We start from the raw sequence: 18250 nt of genomic DNA on the forward strand, positions 1-18250 counted from the left end.
GTGGTTCAGATTCTACTTTAGTCTAGTCTCTATTAGCATATCTGAAAATAAAGTAGACTTTAAACAACCTTGATCAATTAAATGGAGACCCTTCGGTTTCGAAAGCCAGAAAACAGCGCTGACCATGTGTCACCCAATAAAAAAGCAGCTCTAGTAGGCCCTGCCCCTCGGACACTTTTAATCTTAATTAATTTACACAAGCGATTTTCAGTAAAGGTTATGCTTAGCCCTAAAAGATTGCAAGAAGTAATTTCGATATTTTAGAAATATAATGATATTTTTTAAAGCTGTTGTAAAAATCATTTGTTACTTCAATAACTGTCTCGTAAATGTTTCTCGCATTAAAGAAATGGATGTTACACGATTGTCACTTACTATTTACTTCTTTTTAATGCTGAACCTCTGTGGCAGATTGGTTACCCAGTTTGCTACCACGACAGGGACACTGGGCTCGAATCCCCATCTGGGTGTAGGTGTTCTTTGTGGGTGTCATCCTCATCCTTGCAATTAACCAAAAATGGCAGAAAAGCCAATTACAATAAACTAAATTTCTCAATCAATTATTTCTTTTTAACACACACACTCATTCATGTAGTTCATCTTTAGAATGTGAAGTTCTCTCTTTAGATTATAACATTTATGAAATGTTAAATGAGAACACAGGCAACTAATGCTTTGCGTATTACATCGATTAGAAGGTTTTCAGAAACACGTTTGTACGTATACTTTTCCCAATTAAAAGTAGGGCGTTTTCGGTTATGTTACTAATCATTGAAGAAATGCCTCAATACCATCATGGAGTATGGCAATTAATATGTTCCCCCTCCTCAAAGTAGCACAATACTTTCCATTTCTCAATCGGAATTAGTGCGGTGAACATCCATCTGCTAAACACTTCGCGATAAGCATTTTCTCAAAAAAGTTGAAAAGCACCAAACTTAACAATGGTAACTAACTTACATGCATTATTTGCAGTTAGAATTCCAGATTTAGAGCTATTAGCAACACATTTTCGCGACGTGTTTGCAGCTGGGTATGTCTCACACCCGGCCCTCTGTCTTCCATGGAAACGCTGCTTCAACAAGCTCTGCGCTTCCACTGTTTCGTCACACATTCGTACACGATCTGCACCTATACTTTTGCCAATTAAAAGTAGGGCATTTTCGGTTATGTTACTAATCAATGAAGAAATGCCTCTATACCATATGGATGACTTCCAAGTATTTACGGTGTAAAATGTCCCATCTTTTGAAGATGAAGCATACAGTCATAGCATGATACACCATTTTTGTGGCAACCACTGAAGAAAAATATTAGTTGTAACCTATGCTATGTCACTGTGTTGCTAAAACAGTTGAAATAAGGAACTGTCCCCAAAAGTTATATTTTAAGAGGGCATATCAAAAAGTCTTTGCCCCAATATTTTTTTCAACGATGCAGGGAAATCAAAATATAGGAATTGTTCTATGTGTATCTTGCACTATCTTTTCACATAGTCACCACAGCGGTTCAGGTATTTGTCCCATCGTACCACTAGTTTGGAGATGACGCTGTTGTATAATTCGGCCGGTTGTACGTGGAACAACCACCAGACAGCGGTCTTCTCTTCGTCATCACTAGGGAGCGGAAGTTGATGACCTATAGAATGTCCTACAAAATGCAAAAAAATGACGTAAAAAATGCAAAAAATTACCATTAAATTTGTTAGTTTCAGGTTAAATATTGAAATGAAAAGGGAATTAAACAAAATGCATCTTGCTTTTAAAAAAAAAGGCACCAAATGCATATTCAATTAAAACATGCAACGAGGATTTCCAATGGAAACAATCGAATCATTTTAAAACAAATTATTGAAAGAGTCGTATACACTGAATTAATACACCACTTCAGCATTTCTTTTGCTCGTAAATTGCAATCCTGAGAGATATATATATATATATATAGAGACCTATGTTCGTTCACCTTGTGAAAAGACTCAAGAATATTACCAAAATGAAAGAAGTGACAAAATATGACGAAACAATACACCGAATATTGCAAAAAATTATAGGAAAATGACCTAAAACCTGAAAATTGTCAAAAAAATGCACTTTAAAATTACCTTTTTTTGGATTCTACATGAAGTGTAATATTGTGTATATTTAATAGGTATCGTTGCCGAGATGTCAGAAAAAAGATGACATTTCATCAACTTCCGCTCCCTAGTCATCACAAATGAACCTCTGTCCTGCCAGGAACTTCTTCAGCGGATGATATCATAAACATTGCAATAAGAAATGCCAAGCTCCTTGGAAATGTCCTTCAGATGTATACCGCGATCTGATTTCACCATTGCATCCATGTGGACAATGTTTTCAGTTTTGACGAGGATGTCCCGAAAGGTCATTGTCATGAAGGTCTTCTCGGCCATTTTCGAACTCACACCACAACCACCACACACTTCTCAAAGCCAGACACTTGTCCCCATATGTCGGGTGCATTTCCCTATGGATCTCAATGGGTTCCTTGCTCCATAGAAAACTAATAACACTTCGCTGCTCATATGACGTAGACGTATTGAGTATTACAGCCAACTTTGCAGACTGACAGCAACGCTGTGCTGCAGAGCAGCCAGGAGTTAACGCTGGGTCATTCCAAAAAAAAACTATTGCATTGAATTTATATCTCGGTCTTAATCACACTAATATTTCGGCTGAAAAAAAAAATTGGGGCAAAGACTTTTTGATTTGCCCTCGTACATTAACTTCACACTTGCGACACATAAACCAATGATTATAGTTTAGTGTTCCATTACATTGTAAGCAGAGAAGAATGCCACTTCTCCACCTCTCATGCACATTGACAATGCAATTGAGGCTGTGATGAAAAAGTAAAGGAATATGAATGAGAAATATACTTACTAGACAGTAGTAGTGAGTAAAAATCTCTTCCAACTTGTGAAACTTTCCATACTGCAACACATCATCATCACTCAAACAGCAAAAGGCACATGGTTCATTATTATTGGTTCCCATTATATTTACACAACCCTTCACACTCTGGAAATTTTCAGTCTGAGTCACATACCTGAAAAAAATCAAATATTATGCATTACTACTCAATAGGTCCGTGCGAGATGCATGTGTATTAAAAATGTTTAATTCCATCCTAACTACTTACATTCAGTGCAGACTAAGAAGTCTATAAACATACCAACAGTATATATTCCTTTCCAGCAAACCCCCTCCTCCCACTTTAGAAGATATAGACATCAACATTATACAAACATTTACGTCCAAATTACTTATTCTCACAATTTATTTAATTTGGTCTTACTTTTTTTTTTGGAAAAAATATGAAAATTACATAAATTTACTGTCAAAACCATGTTACAAAATTATTGATTTTCACCTATAATCATCTGCATCAGTGTAATATCAAAGCAAAAGAACCAAAAAAGAGGGAGATGTAACAGTAAACACATGGCTCTAACTACACACAGACAGACAATTTCAAAAATACAGTAGAACTTCCATTTTACATGTTTCAGGGGACCAGGCTGAAAAACTTAAAATGCGGGGAAAATTTAAAAATCTAGGCAAATTTTGCACCATTTTGCTTTGTTTGGACCATCATGATTGAATGAATGATACGGAAAAATGTAAAATTGGGGTTCCACTGTATCTGTTAATAATAAATTTGAATTGTTTCACATGAATGTACTGATTACTCACTTTATTCATGGTGATACTGAATCCTTTCCTTATAGGCATCAACCTCCTTTAAAAACATCCTACAAAAATGAAAATATATATATATATATAAATAAAAGAACAATTCACAAGAATATGATTCAGAATGGCAACAAACAATATGATAGCAGCATGTCTGTGTGAAAAATCATCTATGTCGTAGATGGAAATAATGTAATCAATATCTCTATTCCACAACTTGCACACCTACTGAGAATGTTAATTGAATGCTATCAATAATTGGAGCGATTTTACAATAACGGGAATTTCTCCATTTTGTTTGAAATTCGGCATACTCACTAATTTTGGCCCCCTAATCACGAATCTGCAGTCAAAATTTGGCGCTCACACGTGGAAATAGCAAAATAATCGAAATTAAGTTCTTATTTCCACACCCTCGATTTCCAAATTTCCCGCCGGTTCCGGGCTCCGCCCCTGGGGTAATCGACCTACCGCCCCCAACCGCTATCCCGGCCCCGCCTATATCTATAGACTCCCTGTTAAGGGCATGTTAGAAATTGGCCGGATTCACCTGCCCCCAAATAAGCGCCAAATTTATACGTGAGCGCCAAATTTTAAGTGCAGATTCGTGATTAGGAGACCAAAATTAGTAAGTAACCGAAAATTCAAACAAATTGGAGAAATTCCCTGTATTGTTAAATTATACCAAATAATTCAAGCACTCTCTAGAATGCAGTGTCACATTAGGTGACAAACTGATGATGAAAACTTCCAATGACAACTGAAGCCCTTCCGTTTTTCACTTATTGGCACACACCACAATAAAATCATTACTTATATCACAATAGCATAATACCAAGTTGCTGGAACATTGATCAAGCAGTATGATACAGTCAGAGCCATAATTTATTGTGTTAACTTGAAAATGAAACTGCCTAATCTAAAAATGGAAAGAACCTAAGGGAATACCTAAAATTTATCTGAACGACTCTCCATGAATTCTGACATTACACAGCAACTTGGGTATGAAGATGTGATTGACAAGTTTCCAAGATAGAAAAAGCTCGTCGTAAAACTCCTTGCCTGACAAATACTTGGAGAGTTCAATATGTGGGGCTGTTCACCCACTGTACCCCGTCGAGAATTATGTTGATTTTTCTTAATAGACAGATTTTTATGTTTTATGTAGTATAGAATTGGATCCAGCGTGCGGAAAAGACAAATAACGGAGATATTTGATGCGAAAGTAAGCCCCCGTAAGTAAAAATCTGTCACCTTGGAAGTGCTTTTGCAGCTTATTAGTAAAAACAGTTTGCATGCACACTAAAATAGCGAAAAAACACGTCGGAAATTGCTATCAGTTCTAAACCTAACACTCCTAACGTCACAACGTCAAATTATAGCTGCGGTTGTGGAATGTCATGTTGGGTGCTATATTCACTTGCACAAAGTCTTCGGGCTGTTTTGCTTCATGGTAAGGGAACACGTACTTTGCTTCACAATAGCACATCTCTGCGAGCTAAAAACAATAGTAAACGTTCATAAGCATCATCTTTATAAACCATGCAAATTATTTCACTTTCTCGAGGCGGTACAGAGGGTAAAGGAGTACCCAATATGCATGTATTATTATTATTATTAATATACAGTACTTAGCTGGTGGTATAGTATACGCATTCGCCTTGGGCTAAAGTTATTGTGTTGAACATAAGCCAGCAAGGGGTAAGGTTTTACGTAAATATGGAGTTCACCGGTACATAATGGCGGGAACGCTAGATCAATCAATTACCAACTACTGTAATAATTTAGAACGATATATACACATATTAGGTAAAGGTTAAGTAATGACTAATATAAAGTTCAATCGGAGTGTAATTTAAAGTTTACGAAAGTAAGCTCTCATTGATGATTTCATTATACGACTACTTTGAAAACTGGGCAATAGGAAACTGCACGTTTTCGAAATGGCAAAACCACTAACAACTGATGCACCGTATATGTAAGATAGAATACCAAATTATTCTTAACTGTGTTTAGAGTATGTTGTTCCAATGAAAAATGGGTGAAAATTACCTTTTTGTTTTTTCTTTCCACTTCCCTGCAGCAACACGGACATGGCGGGCGTTTATTTTGCAGCCTGCCCTGCCACCTGAACTCTCCGATCAGAGCGCCCCAACAATATCAACGTGCAATGTCTGAACTACGTGCATGTGCGTGTATATGTTAAGGGAGAGGAACGTGGAAAAAAGATTCATTCTCTGGCAAATTTGCACGAATTATGTATGTGCATACATAGTATGTCAGTTTAATCGCATAGGCTAGTAAATTTTACATAAGAAATACGAGTTTAAGTCATAAAATACGTTAATATGCTGTAAAATAAACTGGGAACCTTTCATCAATGTGTGCACTGCCACAAGTAAGCTATTTCTGTGGTTAACAAATCAAAAGCATGATTATTTCCACCCAAAATGTTAACAACAATAGAGAAGTATATAAAATAGGCGTCGACTTGAGGCCGGGAAGGGGGGCAAGCTCCCGCAAACTCGCCCCAATGGACATTTCCACTATGACATGAAAAACGTTTTAAATATATTCATTTTACTGATAATGACACCAAACTGAAATGTAAAAAATATCTCCGAGATATTTGTTTTGGTTCTCGAGATATACGCCTTCAAACACTGCTGAAATTCACCTCCTACGTCACAGATTTGAAAACGTCCTCTGCACCGAGGACTAGACAGGCCTGACGTCATCCTTTAGAAATGCGTGCAGGCAGGGCTTCTGCTCGTCCCGTAAACTAGCATGGGCCGTGCCAGCGACAGTCATTTCTTACTGCGTGTAAACAAGTATATTGTTATAACTTCCAGTGCAAAAATAATGTGCGCTCCATTTCTTGAATATGAATTATACCCTAACAGTATAGACGGTGTTAAAGGCGGAGCTACTGCGGAGCATGCGCACTCGTCTGGTCCCCCTCGAACATCCGGTTATCATTACAGTGCTATGGACGTTAATATGAAAGGGCAAAGTGGAGCTTCTTTTACAAGGAAATAGGGTGTCAGCTGTGTAGCATATGGTTGTACAGTTCGATCGGGAAGGACGTAGAGAGACGAAACCTGTTGATACAAGCAGAACGAAGAAAGGATTGGTATCCGGAAAGGATTTGTACGACTTGCATTTTCTTACAAACATGTTGATCGTTTATCTGCGTATTGTGTTGTGGTGAAAAGCGCGCCTGTTAGTGAGGTTTCAGACCGAAGCGACACGCGACAGCAGTGGTTCGTACCGAGATGACAAGCGACACAGGCCCATTTAATCTATAAATAATCATTTACCGCTCATGAGAGATCAAGTCTCAGGCGGCACAGTACACGCCATTGGAAATCTGAGCGACACGTGCAGGTTGTCGTGTCGCTTCGGTTCGAAAAAAATCATTGATCACTGAGGACTCACTTTTAAGTGGCACGGAGATTAGTACACACCGAAGCGACAAGCAACAGCCCCTTTACTCTAAAGGAAACAATTCACCTTGCATACGAATACAACAGACCGAGGCGACACGATGAATGGTACTGAGAAAACAACAGTCCAGATCAAGCGACACGTGCATTGGTTCGAAAGGAAGCTTTCAGACTGCAGCGATGCGGGTCTCTTGGAAAACAACATTCAAAAATAAACAACACCTTCCGAATTAAAGAGAGACGACACATTACAGGTGTCGCTTGTCTCTCGGAATGGGCCGTTTTATCAATACCGTGCATTGTGTTGCCCAGGCCTGTTATTTTCGCAAGCGTGACTGGTGAATGGTTTGCTTTAGAGCGAATGCTTCCGTACGAAATTCCGATATCGCTTGTCGCTTCAGTCTGAAAACTCCCTTGTTGTTTGAAGTATATTCGTGCAAGTGAAAGTGACATGCCATATCATAGGTTTTCCCTAAATCCCTTAATCGGAAAGGCGACGTTGAAAGCACATATATTTGCTTGCATTTTTTATGTGTCATTTGATTAGTTCACTTTTCCATTTACAAAATAATTGAATATATCTAAACTTTCTAAACTTTCGTACGTTTTGAGTTCGCGTGCGTATACACGAGATACTTGTATGTAGTATGATATACAATTGGCGGCCACAAAGACACGTCATATTTTAATAATCTGCTCTGCATTTGATCATCCGACGGATTCTAGACGTCCGCCCCTGCATAGTAGAACTTTAACAAATACCTTTCTTGACTATCGTCGCAGAACTGATGAAAACAAACGCCCATTTCTTACTTCGTATGCCGGTGAATCTGCACTGGCAACAACGGGGACTGGCCCAAACCGGAAGTTCCGGGGGGACCGGCCATGTCCTCGCCAATGTTTATGTTTACCTTTTTAACACGGTCTATAGCAGTATTTACTATAATTCAGCCACTCGGTAGAGGGTTTTCATTAGGCTGACAAAGCAATACTGGTAATACACTATCTACCAAAAAGTAATTGGGCACCTGTACTAAATGATTGTCTGGTGGTGCAAACCCTGTTAGAACCTCGTGGAGCCACCTCTTGCTGCTATAAGAGCAGCCACCCTGTCAAGCATGCTCTCGACTAGTTTGTGGAGGATGTCCATTGGAATGCGTCACCATTCGTCTTGCAAGATCTCACTCAGTTGGACAGTGGAATTTGGCCGCATCTCCCGAGACCTCACCCGCCGGTCCAATGCATCCCAAAGGTCATTGGGATTGAGATCAGGACTCTGTCCAGGCCAGACCAATCGGTGAACATTGTTGGCGACATACCACTGCATAGTAGCCTCCGAAACATGGCACCTAGCATTGTCATCCTGGAAGTAACAGGGGTCCATTCCGTAAAAACGCCACAAGGTTGGGAGCATTTCATTGTCTAGTATTGTACAGTATGCCTGTGAGTTCACGAACAACCACCAGTGGTCCCACACCGTAGTACGAGAAACAACCCCACACCATTACTCCACCATAACCAGATTTCCTGGTAGGCACTATACTCTGGTAGAAGCCGTTCCCGGGTAGCCGCCACACCCATACATGTGCATCAGACCGAAACAATGTGAATCTCGACTCATCACTCCACAGAACCGCTTTACTCCAGTTTCGATGGTCCAAACACCACTTGAGACGCTGAGCTTTATTCACCTTGGTGATATGCGGCTTATGTGCTGCTGCTTTTCCGGAATATCCGAGTTGGTGGGCCTCTGTTCGCAATGTTCAAATGGAAACTGACGCCCCTATTGCTGCCGTAAACTCCTGTCTTATGATAGCCATCGGCTGTGTCCTGTTTTTGACAATTTCACGTTTTAGGGTTCTCCGATCTCTGGTAGTCAGTTTATTCGGTCGCCCGGAACGTTCATTATTGTCACAATGTCCAAGCACCTTCCACTTACGAAGCACAAATGCTATTGTTGATTTGGGCCTGTTTAACTTTGCGGCTATGGCCCGGCTAGACAGCCTACTGAGGTGGCAACCCACAATTATGCCCTTACAGGCCCGTAGCTAGAGGAGAGCCTACCTTGCCCCCCTTATGAAAAATACAGAACATATTCCTACCTGGGATTCTCACTAATCTTTACAATTATATTCTGTATTACTCTAGCATCATAACAAAGACATTTGTTGATTTTGTGATTTATGAAGGTGGATTTCGTATAATGTCGTATCAGGATTGGGGGGAAAGAATTCCCTTCCAGCTTCAGACTTCGGGAAATGATTTCGCAATTTTCAGTATATAGTAGAACAGTTGTGACATTTTGAATAGTCTTGTATTAAAGGTGCCTAATGTGTTTAGATGTTTTTCTTGGATGTGTTGCTATGAGGTTTGAACTGCATAATTTTTTGTTTCGCAAGTCTACCTTTTGGTAATAGCGATTCATGTGATAAAGAGAGGGAGTGTTTTTGTTACTTAGCGTTGCTTTTATGACACATCTAGCTAATCGTGACAATGAGTGATGAGTGACGTGAAATTGATGAAGAGACACTCACAAACAGTGTTGCAATCACAGGGGGGCAGGGACATTGTCCCCCCAATCTTGGACGGAAGTCCAATCTAGGGGGGGCAAACATTGAAGTAAAGAAACATGAGTAGCAGAATCTAAGAATAGCAGGACAAATGGATACTCAAGATGGAATTAGTTTTCAAGTGTTTCTCGCACTTTTCTTCCAGACGGCTAAGGACACTTGCAGGGGGCACAGAGGGGCAATTTCACTTTCGATTTCAAATTTTATACAAATTAAAGTACGCAAGTCAGCCTTTGGAGCCAAAACGATCTAAATGGGGGAAAAAATGTTAAAGAGAATGCCATGGCGTCCGTTATATTAAGCCTGAATCACACGGAACTGGATATCCAGTAGGAATGCTCTAGTTGACGCTGGACTGGCTACCCATTTGCTAGTTTTCGCCTCACACGGTACTTGTTACACCGTACTTGTCGATAGTCTTTCGTTCCCATAATGGCGGCCGCGCGAGATGTAAACAACGTATCACTTCACACTTTTAAAATACGATAACTATTCAACCGAGAGAAATATTGCTTCGTATTAAATGGTTTTAGGTAGAGAAAAATTGCGCTGATAAAATACATACTTTACAACGTTTACTATACACGTATGGAAGAATATTTTAGCTTTTTCAATTGTAAACATGCCTTTCGTGCTGTATGCACTCGGAAACCATAGACAAAAAATGCTACTTTGCGAACTCACAGATTATCTTCACATGGGCAAACTTTGCTCTGATTGGCTGTTCCAGAGAATCTAGTCGAAGAAAGTTAGTAGCAATTAGAACATGTCCTATTCCTCAAAACCAGTCAAGCAGTCAGCCAGGCGACCATGATTTCTACCTAGAATGTTAGTTCATCGCCAACTAGGGCATTCCAACTAGATATCCAGTTCCGTGTGATAGGGGCTTTATTTGCGCCCTATTAAATAAATATTGTTTTCAGTTTGCAAATATTTGGATTAACGATTTTCCTGCTCGCTTCGATCCCAATATGATTCTTTGCTGTAATGCATTCTAAATTACCCGAGAGAGAAGGAAGGCCAGATATACTGTATACTTCAGATTGTTGCTGCTTAAATGCATGAACAATTGTTTTGAGAAAAAGGAGCGCCCACATTTGATAGACAATTTGGCGGAGGAATTGATCATGTGGCCTAATGTATTTAAATAATGTATATATATATATATATATATATATATATATATATATATTAAAGAAACTTTGAATACGTACACAATTTAGCATTAACATGTTGCATACGTATTTTCTTATTTTACGTTGCTCCATGTTCCATATGTGTAAAATATATGTTGTACATGGAAGTTATACCTGTCATATGTACAAAAAGAATAATGTTCGTCATGCATATTCTGTCTTTCAAAAATACAGTTTGTATGCTTGTTTTCCATTAGTAGCTAATATGAAATTGAACTTGTTGGAAAAATATTTCAAATCATTTGTTGCAAAACAAATGCTTTAGCACCGACTTCTATCCCCTTTTGCATGATTTACGACAATAACAACATTTTTAATGCTACTATTATTAGTACCACTACCACCTCTATAGTACTGTAATTATTATTTGCACGTTTGTCCTGGTACTTCACTCCAGATAAAAATTTGTGGTTTCGCCTCTGCCCACAAAGAACACTCATGCCCAGGCTTGAACCTGAAACCCCTGGCTTCGTAGTGTGTTATGTAACCATCCCAATATGCAGTTCGACTAGTGAAAGATGTAGGACGCAGCTTACTGTCTCAAATTATTATCAGACACGATGAAAATGTGGTAGTGTTTCACATTTATTATTTCGGTTGGAAAGCGATAAAATTTGTAGTTTGATACAGGTTACACTAAGCATCTGATGGAGTGTAAATATCAATTTCAAATCTTATGAATCATTTATCTATGCAAACGCATCAAATATGATAAGCAACATAGGTATGTGTTATGATATCCATTTTATAAAGGAAAAATTAAGTTTTAACCCTTACTGTTTGCATGATATCGTTTCTACAGCATGTTATATATTGCTCTCAGAATTTTAAAGGGCAGTAAAAATTAATGCCATTTGCAACTGTGAAGCTATCAATGGTATTGCATACATTAAGGACAGAAGATGCCATATTTCGATTGCTTGTAACATCGAAAGAAGAATTAGACAAGCAAATAGTGACTGAGAAGAGTTGCTTGTCTTGATGTCCTGTACACACTGTGAAAGTTGTCTGTGTTATTAGGCGGCACCCTATGAATATAGGTTCAAGAAAATGACAAGTAGAAAAATGCTGCAGTGAAATAAATACGATTGATTGATTGAATTGGTGTTTTAAGTCCACTTATGCACAGTAAGACTAATCGGGACTGGACCTACAGTTTTAAAGTGAGATCCGAACCACTATGTACCTCCACCGGGTATCGAACCTGGGACCCCTTGATTACAAGGCAACGACGCTACCACTGCGCCATCGGGGCGGCCCTAAATACGATTGAAAATCTCTCAAATTATAATCTATTTACATTGTGTGTGTTGTAGACGTTGTCTGTTAAAGTACCTCAGGCACAACCTAATTTTTTGACAAATTATTATGTCAACTCTTCTCCTAATTTTATTCATTCTATCTTAAGCCATTCTGTGACTGGCAGAAATCAGTATCAGCATAAAAAAAACCCTGATATTTGGGGTTTGTACGCTTCTGCTCAAAAAGTGGTGACGATAAGCGGCCCAGAGACCTCGTGCCGCGGAAATGGGGTAAGCGAAGGAGGTCTCTTATATCGTTCGGTTTCGTACCATAGTCATTAAGGAAGGTATTTTTCATAATGTAAAGAGGATACAACATTTCCCTCTATAAAACTTGATATGAAATATTAATGATGACACTGTAATTCAAGAAGACATTGATCAATCAAGGGATTCCTATTTGATTGTCGGGTGTCAAACACATGTATTTCAACAACACAATATTTTGCAAAATGGTTAACGTAACCAGCAGGCAAACATTGTCTGTAGTGATGCAAGAGTCTTTCATTTGAAGCAAATATAATCCGTGGTGGAGTAAGAGACCCATGCTTCAATGTTTTAGCAAGTAGGCCTACAACAAATGTACAGTGGGATCCATGAGTATTATCGTGCAAATTGTCCATCCCCATGTTCGTGGACTTTATTTGACCTAATAAGAGCTTCAAGAATTACAAGAAAACTCAAAACAAGCTGTTGACAACTTCTACACCAGCATACATAAAAATCCATCCCTTAAAAACACAAAGGATGTGAGAAAAAATTTAATGAAAATAGTCATGGACAATTTGCACGGTAATACTCATGGATCCCACTGTACTACACATTTTTACACAATTCATCAGTCTAGATAATATGTAACCATTATTATTGAATTAATTCGATTTTTCTTGCATAACACAACACAATGGTGTTGTTGGATTCTCGTTAGATTCCTTTTTGCATAAAAATCTTGCATACTGGAAACTAGAGGAGAAACATTATGAAGCACGATTTATAAATGACTTCCTTAATCAGTTCTGCGGAGAAGCCCGAAGCTGTTGGTACACATTAATCGTCTATTAACATTATTGACCTGTAAATATAAAGTAGATACAGTCCCGATTAGCCTATTTATGTTACACTTTACCTTTGTATTCTTTGGTAGTCCAAAAGGTTATTATCGAAATATTGTTATTTGATGTTGCTCGAACTTTTTTTGTTTGTTGGAGTTTCAAGATAACATCCCTTTCCTGTTACTTATTACTTTTGGAGGAGGTGGGGGGCAAGTGTCTCTCTGTACCTTGCTATAACTGTCAATACAACACAAAATATATTAAAAATTTGCCCCCTCTAGGATTGACTTCGCCCCCCCTACTAAGAATTCCTGGCTACGGGCCTGTGCCCTTATCAAAGTCTGATAGCTCTGCACTACGCGCCATCTCTTTCACAAGTGTTTCTCTTGCTCACGGAACAACATTTGCTTGTAAAATTGGTTACTGACCAAGAGATGAGGCAGCTTTTTTCGCAGTACAAAATTCAAAATATATTTCAGTGTGTGATATAATGTTATGTTCATTATTTCCTTGTAATAATTACACATAAACGTAGCTTTGAAATGTACTGTGCAACTGATGTGATCTTCTCAGTGTATTTTCTCTTATCTGCACAAAAATGTTTTATCATAATTTGCGTAACAGAAATGAAACACAGACTGGAAAATAAAGTAAAAATAGGCGTTATAAGTAAAGTGAAGAATGTGAAAATTCTTATTTTGCACTACATGGTTTATGGTAAATTTCGATAAATATAAGTTTAAAATATATTTTTGAAAACTTGGTCAGTAACCAATTTTACAAGCAACAGTTTTCTCGCGACTTGGAAACATGCACGCAGCAGAACTCTTTTGTTTATCTGTCACGTGAGCAGCAGGGATATTTAATAGAATAATGACCATTATAAAGCATAGCTTCCCCTTCCATTATCGTTCCTTCTTCCATTATTTAACTCTACACAGATATGCAAAACTGCTGTACAGGTTGGCTCTCCGAAGGGCTACCCACAGTTAACTGGACGCTCGAAGCAGACGACAAACGAGCTGTCTCTGAGTAGTGACGTATTAACATGGCGAGGCGTGTTTTTCAGTGCAACGCTAGCCTTGAAACTTTGGAAGTCTGGTTTTTCCCTTAAACTGAACGCAGAAAAACGTGAAAAATTGCAGGGGTCATTTTCTCGGGCTGTAGTTTTTAAAATTGCTGAAAAAAATTCTCAGGATGTAGTTTTTAAAATTGCTTTAAAAAATTGAGTGGAAATGTCCATTATCAACTCTCGGATACAGGCCCGTACCCAAAAATGTGGAACGAAGGTTTTCTTTCTTTGGTTTATTAGCTTTTATGCAGGGAAGGAAATCGTTGAAGCCTCGGACTGGGGGGGGGGATCTTAATGTATACACACACACACACACACACACACTATGTATATATACATAACATTGCATATAGAAGTCAATTATTAAATATACATATTACTAAATATAGCTATATAAAGGAACTCATTTGTTACTTTTATGTATTCAAATATTTATAAAGTAACAAACAATTCCATTACCAACTGGCAAGGCATACTTAAAAACATCAAAAATTACTGAAATCATATTCTAAACAAAGCGTTACATAAATCTCACGTTTTTCTCTTTCAATCAAAAATAGTTAATACTCAATAATCTTTTAATGGACATTTCCACTTTGACATGAAAAACGTTTTAAATCCATTCATTTTACAGATAATGACACAAACATGAGACGTGCAAAATATCTCTGCGATATTTGTTTCGGTTCTCGAGAAACACGCCTTCAAACACCGCTGAAATTCACCTACTATGTCACGGATTTGAAAACGTCCTCTCCACAGACAGGAGGTCCTCTGACGTCATCACTTAGAAATGCGTGTAGGCGGGGCTTCTGCTCGTCCCGTCAACTTCGCATGAGTCGCGGAATCGACAGCAAATTCACTTGTTACTGTGTAGAACAAGTTTCTTACAACTTTCAGTGCAAAAATCTGTGCTCCATTTCTTGGAGATGAATTATGCCCTAGCAGTATAGTAGTATTTACCATAATTCAGCCACTCGGTAGAGAGTTTTCCCATTAGGGTGACAAAGCAAACCTTGTAACAGTCAATGGCTGAACACGTGAACAGCCTTGTTCATTGCGAATACATAGGTTAGTTCTGACTGGCAAGAACTTAATATTATAGGAATGCCTTTTCTGGAATTACTGTTATTTTCGTCATAATATTTTCTTCACAAATTTTAAGATAATACTTTTAGAACACACTGGTTTACCCGCCAATTTCTGCAATATAAGAGGTGATACGGTATAAAAAGGTACGGTGAGTTTTTCAATTTCCTGCAGTAAATGACAGTTTTCTTCAGTTAATATATATATTGCAAATTTTTGTATTTAGCCTACTTTTACGTCGCTTTTCCGTTCACTTTGTTTAACCGCAACGATGAGAACGCATGGGTAATTTATTATAATTTATTTATTAATTATCATCTCTAACATCACATTTCTTCCCTCTTTTGGCTAATCGCTACAATGAAGATGAATAACTACAAGCTGTATTCGAAGTCGGGGTGCAGGAGTACATCCCCCCCCCACACACACACACTACTACCAACTGCACAATCTAAGTATCACCCAACCTGCCATGATAAGAGACGAACTTTTTCTTCTGTCCCATCTCATTTCGAAAACATTCACTTGTCCCATCTCCTTTTATGAGACGAGACGGAACATGCCTCGTCTCGTGAGCAACACTAACATTAACAATAGAAGCATCCTCCTAGCTGTCCCCAAAGTCTCGAGCAAACATCCTCCCATGTAACAATTTCCAGTTCAATGAAATGTCAATCACAAGGAAACAGTCATGCCCAGGTCGAGAGTCAAACCTGGAACATGCGACTTCCTGAGATAAATCATGAATTTTGTGTATAATAATTACAACGACAGTTCATTCCTGGTAATTCTGAATATGCAGTTTGGTTTGCATATATAAGCAGGATAATATTTAGTTTTCGAGGGCTGTACCGTCGAAACGAGGAGTCAAAATAAAAATAATAATAATAAAAAATATTAAGAAAGGTTTTTTTTGTATTTATGATGATAAGCCTTTGCATACGTTGTTAATTCTATATTTTTCTAGACTTGAGACGAGAACGAGAATTGCCCTCTCAAACCGAGACGGATGTTTATAAATTGAGACGAGACTGTCAATGAGACATTTACAAATAAACACGAGACAGACATTTATAACTTTCAACGAGAACGAGACCAAGGCTGCCATGTCTCGTCTCGATAAGATCCTTAGTGGTGAAGTTGTGAAAGAACCAATTAATGAGTTCGGGGTAACGAGATGAGGCGGCTTTTTTCGCAGTACAAAATTCAAAATAATTATATCGTACCATTTCAGTATGGGATATTGTTATACACATGGACGTATATATAGTTCACGGGGGGGTATGGTATGGTATGTTATGATTAGGGTTGCTTTATTTCGTAAGTTTGATTTGATTTGAATTTAAAATTTTGGGAGCGTCAGCACTTAGGCTATTTTGCTCCCGTCACATTATACGGGGGCCAGCCCCTTATCATTACACATAACAACTCTAACGTTGCATAATTAAAAAAAATTAAAATGTTCTGACTTTCGTTAAAAGCTGAGGCTGTAAAGGGGCACTCAGCACACATAAGGATAAAAGAACAGGACAATACAAACAAAATTATACTGGCCATGGGGCCAGACGCCAGAGCCTCGTTAGTCTTTAGTCCAGGGTGCACTAACGTGGAAGTGAGGTTGACATTTGGGTGTACTACGTGGAAGGTCACCCCTTACACCCCTTATTTCGTAAGTGAAAATCCAGGACACTGCTGGCCGGAAGCTTGTTGGGGAGCATGGAGGGAGGAGATGTTGGACCCGACAAAGTTGTGCGTTCGTAGTCAGGAAGTCACGCTACTTAGTATTGATACTTTTCTGTTCATCTTGTGTCACTACGTTTTTAAGAACCAAATTTCTTTAATATGATTCGAGGGGGAAAAATAACTGATTTGACAGTCTCAATACAGTTTTTTATCGCAGAAATTCCGAAACTATCAGGAAATTGCAGATATTGGTCTGCAGTCCCATCTGGTGTGTGGAATTACGAAATTTCCTTCCCATCCGTATCCCGTCCTATACGTCTCTAATTTAAGAGAATAAAATAAGTCCGAAGGATTTTTTTATGAACAAGCCGATAGAACAAGGAAACTGGTAATTTTAGTGAACCAAAAAATTAGGGGGTTGGACCCGTTGAATCCCCCTTAAATACGCCTATGGTTATACACATTATTTCCTTGTAATGGTTATACAAAAACTAAGTATAGATATGTGCTGTGCAATTAATGTAATCTTCTCAGTGTATTTTCTCTTATCTGCACAAAAATATTTGATCATAATTTGCGCAACAGAAATGGAACAGAAACTGAAATTGCTTGATGGAAAAGAAAGTTAAATAGGCTTTATAAATAAAGTGAAGAATGTGAAAATTCCTATTTTGCACTACATAGGTTACGGTAAATATCGATAAATATAAGTTTAGAAAATATTTTTGAGTGTCTGGTCAGCAAAAAATTTTATAAGCAATATTTTTTACCATGGCCTGAGAACACACACGCAGCTGAACCCTTTCATTTATCTTGCACGTGAGCAGCACGGATATTTCATAGAAGAATGATCATTACAAAGCATGGCTTTCCTTTCTCCTATCGCTCCTTCTTCCATTATTTAAATCGGTACAAATTTGTAAAACTGCTGCACGTGTTCGCTCATTCGCTCACCGTGGGCTACCCATCCGGAACCGGACGCTCGAAGCAGACGACAAACGAGCTCTCCCTAAGGAGTGACGTAGTAACATGGCGGCGGCGTGTTTTCAGCGCAACGCTAGCCTCGCAACTTTGGAAGTCTCGTTTCTGCCTTAAACTGGACGCAGAGAAACGCGAGAACTTGCAGGG

At 38.5% G+C, this 18250-nt stretch overlaps 1 protein-coding gene across 3 annotated transcripts in view; it reads right to left on the minus strand.

The window, feature by feature from the left end:
- Positions 1 to 18250, minus strand: part of LOC145987823 (uncharacterized) — a 125959-nt gene that overhangs the window by 60781 nt on the left and 46928 nt on the right. For 2 of the 3 annotated variants that reach the window (XR_014441692.1, XM_083122555.1), the window contains exons 1-3: positions 5766 to 5859; positions 3714 to 3772; positions 2901 to 3066 (exon numbers count right to left, since the gene is read on the minus strand). Coding sequence is in view for 2 of the 3 variants with exons in the window: in XM_083122555.1 (XP_082978681.1) it covers positions 2901 to 3014 (114 nt within the window). In the remaining variant the exon portion in view is untranslated. Of the gene's footprint in view, positions 1 to 2900; positions 3067 to 3713; positions 3773 to 5765; positions 5860 to 18250 lie in introns of those variants that run through there. The other variant, XM_083122556.1, reaches the window with a different exon arrangement.

This window comes from Lepisma saccharinum, chromosome 5, assembly GCF_977018435.1.
Source record: "Lepisma saccharinum chromosome 5, izLepSacc3.1, whole genome shotgun sequence".
NCBI classification, from domain to species: domain Eukaryota; kingdom Metazoa; phylum Arthropoda; class Insecta; order Zygentoma; family Lepismatidae; genus Lepisma; species Lepisma saccharinum.